Source organism: Nicotiana attenuata, unplaced genomic scaffold (genome assembly GCF_001879085.1).
Source record: "Nicotiana attenuata strain UT unplaced genomic scaffold, NIATTr2, whole genome shotgun sequence".
Lineage (NCBI taxonomy): Eukaryota > Viridiplantae > Streptophyta > Magnoliopsida > Solanales > Solanaceae > Nicotiana > Nicotiana attenuata.
This window is the reverse complement of record NW_017670823.1, coordinates 164,871-173,278: the sequence shown is the minus strand read 5'-3', so window position 1 is coordinate 173,278 and position 8,408 is coordinate 164,871. Positions and strand designations below refer to the sequence as shown.

Sequence of the window (8,408 nt, the reverse complement as noted above, 5' to 3'; positions counted from 1 at the left end):
TTTGGTGTAAAGTATGAGAATAGAAATAATATTCACCAAAATGATAATTTTAGGAATAATTATTGGATTTTGTACTGCTAGAAATAGACAATAAATTGATTTTGAAATCTTTAAAAACTAGGGAAAAATACCAAAACTCTTGGGCATGCTTATATATGCATGCACATGCTATTTTGAAAGTATTTTGTATGTAAAAATACATAGGGAAAAATTGGGTATCAACAATAGATAATGTAAAAAGGAAGCTCAGAGACTTCCTGGGGCGCACTAGGCGCTCGGAGGAGCTGAAGCATCTAGGACAGCTATAGGGTCATCTGTTGGTACTGAAGCTGCAATTGGTGGAACCTCGGACTGGGTGGTGGCCTCCACTGCTGGAGCAGGAGGCTTCAGCTGCTGTGAGGATGGAGCAGGAAGCTCTACCTGCTGTGAGGCTGGAGTAGGAAGCTCTACCTGCTGTAAGGCTGGGTCTGGGACCTGGGAGCTGCTAGCCTCGCCTAGTGAAGGCTGAGTAGTTGATAGAAGTGCCTTGGCGACCATATCTGCTAAAGAATGTGCAATTGCTGTCTCCACAGCTGCTTCCTCTTCATTATGTGCAACTGTAGGAATAGCAACTTGCTTACCCCTTGTCCCGATGACCCTCAGTGTCCTCTACCGATGCATCCTCATATGTTTCCACATCTTCTAAATCCCCCTCATCAGACTCCTCTGTATCTACGGATCCCTCCTCTAAAGGAACGTCAATGTGTACATGAGGAGCTGGAGCCTTTAACGTCTCAACACTCTATGCCTCTGGAGCTGTCATCAAGTTTGTGAAATCAAAGTCCATTCCTGGAATGGAAGTTCCAGCACCCTGTGCACCTTCCTTCGGAGGAAGGGGGTCAAGTCAAACTCCAAATTCGGCATCTTCTGTAGCTCTGCTTTCGAGTCATCAACATCCTTCCTGAGCCAAGCCATACCTCCAACCTCACCCCGCTCGACCTTCTCAAGACCACTTCAAAGTGCTTTAGGCGATCCTCATAAGTTTTATGCTACCGTTGAAGAACACTCACTAAGGATTGGACAGGATCAATGCTTGTCGGATGAGGTTTGGGATTTCTTTTATCAGCCGGCCTACCTTAACATTGGTGTGCTGAGCTAGTAGACCCATCTTGGAAAGAGCTGGTAAGGGGACCTGTGGCTGTGCAGTGGTATGCTGTGGAGTAGATGTGGAGGTAGCTGGGGCCTGAGAGGTGTCAGTCAGTGTTGGGACCTCTGGTACTGCTGAGTCTGCTGGAGAACGAATTGAAGTCTCTGGTTGATTTGCAGTTTCCTTGTCTACTACATCACTAATCTGAGTGATGTCAATATCTTTGAGAGCTTTCTCAAGTTTATCATGCTTTGGCATAGGAGGCACACCCACAGCTTTGCAGAGAGCAGTGATCAAACATGGGAAGGGAAGTGATGTTTGTTTCTGGTTTGCTCATGATGCACCGGAGTGCCTTCTCAATGTTGATGTCAGTTTCATTCCTAGACGGCATCAGACGGGATGTGACAAAAGTGAGCCAATATCGACCCTCCTGTGTGAGATCCTGCTTGTAAATCTTGTGTTTACGGTCAATCCAGGCTGGTGTCCCCTTTGCTTTAACAGAGAAAATCACCGCCCGCTTGTGGAAAGAAACGGGTTTCTACTCTGAGCCAACAAGCACAACAATCCAAACGTCAATGGGCTCAGGGAATTCGCATTACTTCTGAGCACTCCTCCCAGTCTTAAGAGGAGGAGGCACAGAGTGACCTTAGGCCATCTGTTGACCTACAGGATGAGGCACGACGAAAGATGAGGGAGGATCTTAATCTCAGGTTTGGAGTCACAGGCTCCATGAATCAGTATAAAGAAGGGCTAGCAAAGAGAAAGATTCTCGAGGAGAAGCAGTTGAGTCTAAACGGGCTGAAGGAGCACTACCTTCATGTGATCGAGAACATCAAGCAGAGGAAATGGGAATTCTTCACTGAGGTCCCCGATGAATATAATGAGACACTTGTGAGGTCCCCAAAATTTGATACGCTCAAATTATACTTTAATTAAATAGTGTAAGGTGGTCGGTGATCGCGTTGGAAGAGACATCTTTGGTGCCATTCCTGTTGATGAAACATTGTGTGAGTGGGTGAAATAGCATAGGAATCACATTGAGACAAAGTAAAGAAGTAAGTAGATTATGCGATGGGTTATGCGATCGCATAACTACTATGCTGTCCGCAAACCCATCGCAGGTGTGCAAAACATAGAAGGCAAAAATGATGATGTGATCGCGAAAGCGTCCGCATATTTAGTTATGCGACCGCAAAGTGGTTGTATTTCTTCTACACCAGAGGGGATAATGGTTTGTCTCTGTTTGCGCCACGTATGCGGACCGCATAAATGGTTTGCGATCGCAAACACCATCACATAAACTTTTTGCAGTAGACCACCTAGGGGTCTTTAAGACAACTTTGTGGACCGCAAACCGATTATGCAGCCCGCAAAGATTGTCTTCTTCATTTAAACTGTGCCCTTTTTTTTCTTTTCACTATGCACACCCCACTCATATGTTCTTCACACCATATGCACATCACACTCACATGCTTTCATAATACTACCTCCTTAGATTCCTCGTTGTTGTTATAGGCCACTTAGTCGATTTAAGATAAGAGGGGTACTCAGACTTCCCCCATTTCGTTTCATCAACGTAACACACACAGTCACTTAACCCAAATCCTCGCCACGAGGTAAATCGTAATCATAGGGAATTAGGGGACCAGGGAAACGACCATGGAGCTCAAAATTTTGGAAGTAGCATGGATCACAATTAAGAGAGGGAGAAGAAAATCATACCAGAAGTTGAGCAAGATTATGCAAGCCCGATATGCTTCGTGTGAGTGGGATTCCTTGCTTTGTGAGTCATTTTTCTTTTTGATCTTTTCTCTTTTCTTTCCTTGCTTGTAATTTTTTTTGTTCTTTTGATTTTGTTTAAGTGTTAGTGTGTGATAAGAGTGAGGACGAAAATGCGGAAGGTTAGGGTTTTTGTACCTGTCGAGTTTGCGATGCGTAAGTCCATCGCATAACACATTATGCGATCGCATATGTGTTGTGCAATGGACTATTCACTGGGAAACCTAAACTAACTTTGCCATGCATTTGCGATCGCAAAGTTGTTATGCGAGTAGCATAAGTGAAAAGCTTACCGCATTTTTGAACACCAAGTTGACCAATTTTTTGCCTCTGTCTGCGATGACTATGCGGTTCGCATAGTCATTATGCGACCGCAAAGTTGTCGCCAACTCTTGACCTCTTTTTCCTTCAGTTTCCTCAGCAGTACGACCTTGTTCATGATATTTTGGGACTACCTTCACTCTAACACACATGTCAACCTGCTCAATCTAAACTACGTAAATGACAAACAACAAAAGAGTGTTACCACACATGGGTTGCCTCCCAAGAAGCTCTAAATTTAACATCGCGGCACGACGCAGTTGACCCCTTTTGGGCTATTCATTAGTGGGGACTACAGTTGGACTATCCTTTAGATCGAATTGTTCTATCAAGTGCCTTTATCCATCTTCGAGGCCATCTCGGGAAAACACCCGAAGAAATGAACAACCACGGAAAGGCCAGGTGAAGTTGAACCTGGGACCAACCCCAAAATAATAAAGATGCTTGAGGAACTGACAAAGCGGATGGAATCGGGGGAAAGAAGATCGAAGCTAACGACAAAAAAGTGGAGACCTATAACTCCAGAGTTGATCAAATCCCAAGAGCGCCTCCGATATTTAAAGGCCTGGATTCCAAGAAATTTGTTCAAAAACCTTTCCCTCCGATCGCAGCTCTGAAACCGATCCCAAAGAAGTTCTGTATGCCCGATATTCCAAAGTACAATGGGACCACGAATCCAAATGAACATGTGACCTCCTACACGTGTACCATCAAGGGAAATGCCTTAGAGGACGACGAAATCGAGTCGTTTCTACTGAAAAAATTCGGAGAAACCTAGTCTAAGGGAGCAATGATATGGTATCACAACCTACTCCCTGATTTCATTGATTCATTTGCTATGCTTACGGATGCCTTCGTAAAAGCTCATGCAAGGGCCATCAAGGTAGAGACTAAAAAATTAGACCTTTTAAATGTGAAACAAAGGGATAACGAAATGCTTAGGGAATTCGTGTTGAGGTTTCAGATGGATCGAATGGACCTGCCGTCAGTTGCGGACGATTGGGCTGTTCTGGTATTCACTCAAGGGATCAGACCCAAAGATCTTAAGCTTCATAGCAGCTAAAACAAAATTTGATAGAGTACCCGACGGTAACTTGGGCCAACGTCCATAACAGGTACCAATCAAAAACAGAGTCGAGGATGATCAACTCGGGGCACCCTCTGGATCCGCATATCCCATCAGAACTAATGACAGGTCTAAAAGAGTCGTCGATCATGAAACAAGACCAAGTAAAGATCGGTATCAACTGTATAGGAGGGATCGAAGGAGCGACGGATACGGATATAACTATGCGAGGAATGAAAAAAACGATCGAGGTCATAATAGTTGGGGACTCATGGGCAAAAACGGTTTCGACCGGCCACTCGGGGCCAGGGAGGCACCGAGGTTATCGGAATGCAACTTCAGTGTCGATGCTGCCGGCATCGTATCTTCCATCGGACGCATTAAAGATACCAAGTGGCCTCGGCCATTGCATTCTGATCTTGCCCAAAGAGTCCCTAACCTGATGTGCAGGTATCATGGCAGTCATGGCCACAGGAACGAAGACTGCCGAGAACTGAGAGAAGAGGTAGCTCGATTATTCAATAACAGACACCTCGGGGAATTTCTGAGTGATCGAGCCAAAAATCACTTCAGGAATGGGGACTCCAACAAGCAGACCAAGTAAGAGGAACCTCAGCTCGTCATTAACATGATCATTGGCGGAGTCAACGTCCCACAGGGATCGATGCTAAAGCCCACTAAGGTGTCCATTACAAGGGAAAAAGGAACTCGAGATTACGTACCGTAGGGGACCATATCTTTCAGCGACGAGGATGCTGAAGGCATCATGCAACCACATAGTGATGCCTTGGTAATATCTGTACTCATAAATAAATCTCGAGTTAAGCGTGTGTTAATTGATCCAGGTAGCTTGGCCAATATCATCAGATCGAGGGCCGTGGAACAGCTGGGTCTAAAAGACCAAATAGTGCATGCAGTCCAGGTTTTAAACGGATTCAATATGGCATGCAAAACTACTGAAGGGGAGATAACCTTGCCGGTGAACACTGCCCGGACTATTCAGGAAACGACGTTCTATGTGATTTAAGAGGATATGAGATATAAAGATCTGTTCGGAAGGTCATAGATTCACAATATAAAGGCAATACCCTCGACACTACACTAGGCATTTAAGTTTCCCACACCAAGAAGGATCAAAATAATTTACGAAGAACAGCCAGCCGCAAAAGAAATGTTCGCGGTCGATGAGGTGATCCCGATGTACGCACTCCCGACATCAAAGAACCTAGAGTGGGTTAGGAAGGAAGAAACTAAATAGAAATCACCGACACTGGCCCCGACTAAACAAGAGGAGCAAATAGCAGGCAAGGATGATGATTACAGAGTTCCTAGGTCATTCATCGCCCCTGACGATTCCGATGCCACCAAGTCAACGGTCGAGGATCTGGAGAAAGTCATATTGATCGAACACTTGCCCGATCTGAAGTTATACCTGGGCATGGGGTCAACTCCTGAGCTGAGGAGAAAACTCAGTGAATTCCTTATATCTAACATAGATTGTTTCGCTTGGTCCCATCTTGATATGACATGGATCCTTCCAGAAATAACCACTCATAAGCTGAGCTTGGATCCGAAGTTCCACACGGTTAAACAGAAGAGAAGGCCTTAGTCCGAAGTCAAGCATGCATTCATCAAAGACGAGGTATCCAAACTCCTTGAAATATGTTCCATTCGGGAGGTTAGGTACCCGGATTTGTTAGCGAACATAATGGTAGTGCCTAAAAAGGGAAATAAATTAAGAATATGTGTAGCTTACAATGACTTGAACAAGGTGTGCCCTAAGGACTCTTTTCCTTTGCCTAACATGATCGAATAATCGGTGCAACAGACAGGCACGAGATACTCAGCTTTCTCGACGCCTATTTCGGGTACAACAAAATCCGGATAGACTTGGGAGATCAAGAAAAAACTTCTTTTATCACTAAATTGGGCACCTATTGTTATAATGTAATGCTTTTGGATCAAAAAACATTGGTGGCACCTATCAACGCATAGTAAACCGATGTTCGAAGAATAAATAGGAAAATCAATGGAAGTTTACACTGATGACATGCTAGTTAAGTCCCTGCGAGAGGACCATTTGAAACATTTGCGGGTTATCTTCAACTTACTAACAGATACAATATGAAGTTGAACCCGGAGAAATGCACATTCGGGGTCGGATCCGGGAAGATCCTTGATTCATGGTGTCTAACTGAGGGATCGAGATCAATCCCGACAAAATCAAAGCTATCATATCACCGCAGTGGACATTGTCAAGGCCGTTCGGAGGCTAACCGGATGCATAGGCGCCCTGGGACGATTCATATCAAGATCCTTCGATAAGAGCCATTGGTTCTTTTCGTTACTAAAGAAGAAGAATAACTTTTCATGGACCCCGGAGTGCCAACAAGCTTTGGAAGAACTCAAACGGTACCTCTCGAGTCCACCCCTGCCCATACTCCGAAGGCGGACGAGTAGCTGTGCCTGCATTTGGTGGTATCCGAGATAGCGGTAAGTGGAGTCTTGGTCCGGGAAGAGGAAGGTACGCAATTTCCTATCTATTATGTTAGTAGAACTCTGGGCGAGGCCAAAACAAGGTACCCTCACCTAGAATAATTGGCACTCACTTTACTAAGTGCCTCCAGGAAGTTAAAACCATTTGTTCAATGCCACCCAATATGCGTCATAACTTCTTACTCACTAAGGAATATAATGCAAAACCCAAGCTTTTAGGCCAGTTGGCCAAATGGGTCGTAGAGATTAGCGGGTACGATATCGAATATCGACCCCAAACCACCATCTTATCTCAAATTTTGGTAGACTTCGTGGCTGACTTCACGCCGGCTTAATACTCGAAGTCGAAAAGGAATTGTTGTTAACCTCGGGGACTTCATTAGGAATCTGGACACTCTTTACGGAGGGTGCCTCGAACGCAAAGGGGTCCGAACTCGACATCGTGTTAAACCAGCTACGGGTAACATAGTTAGGCAATCTATTAGAATTGTGAAATTGACTAACAATGAGGCCGAATATTAGGCCATGATTGCAAGTATTGAATTGGTCAAAAGCCTGGGGCCGAAGTGGTCGAAGCCAAGTGCGACTCCTTTCTTGTAGTAAATCAAATCAATAGGACATTTGAAGTAAAAGAGGAATGAATGCCAAGTTACTTAGAAAATTACATGTAACACTGCATCGATTCAAAGAATGGACCCTACAACACATACCCCGGGATCAAAATAGCGAAGGGGATGCTCTAGCTAACATGGGGTCATCGGTTAATGAAAACGAATTCAACTCATGAACGATCATTGATACACTCAAATTACACTTTAATTAAATAGTGTCAGCGGTCGGTGTCAATATAATAAACCAACAAGGTTGGGGTCGAATCCCACAGGGAATAGGTGTGAAAATGTTACTTGAGTATTGTGAAACTTGACTTAGGTCGTAATTCTATTCCTTTAGCTTAACAAGAGAATGATATAGTTGTGATTTAGTAAGATGACTAATTTTGTTATGAGAATGTGCATAATTTGATTAAGGAAACCAAGGTTGTGTCCCCGTCAATGAAATATAATTCTATCGGTGTTAATATGATATATTTCTAATAGAAGGTCCTTTGATATACAAATGGTTTCTAAATGACTACCCAATATTTCCCAATGGTTGGGTAGTATTTTCTCATTATAATTTTTCCAAATATAAAAGAGATGCAATTAAGAACAACCAATTTATGCCAAGCAGAACCCACTTATTTCTAAGCGATTCTATTAAACAAGATTTAAGGTCTTGAGTTCTCGATATTCATTTCTACCAAACCCTAACCCACTTTTCCAAGTAAAGAAAGAATAAGATGGAGTAAGTTAATGTTTGAAACCACCAACCATTAATAAAGCACAAGAAATGAATAAATATCAACCAACAATTATATATATATTCAATGTTAAATACCCATTAACATTACACCCATTTAGGGTCCACAACCTTAGTATTTAAAACTAGCTACTCATGCTAAAATACAAGAACAAAACAATAATAAAGTCATAAAACTTACAAAAGTGCAAGATTCTCTCTTCATAAGCTTCCAAATTAATGGAGTATTCAATGCTATCAATGTAGGCTCTTTTTCAGACT

At 43.4% G+C, this 8,408-nt stretch overlaps 1 protein-coding gene across 1 annotated transcript; it reads left to right on the top strand.

Annotated features, from left to right (window-relative positions):
- Positions 1-4,016: 4,016 nt before the first annotated feature.
- Positions 4,017-4,896, top strand: LOC109243675. The gene is made up of 2 exons (XM_019410644.1): positions 4,017-4,238; positions 4,342-4,896. The coding sequence occupies exons 1-2, from the start codon at positions 4,017-4,019 to the stop codon at positions 4,894-4,896; spliced, it is 777 nt and encodes a 258-aa protein (XP_019266189.1).
- The last annotated feature ends 3,512 nt before the right edge of the window (positions 4,897-8,408 follow it).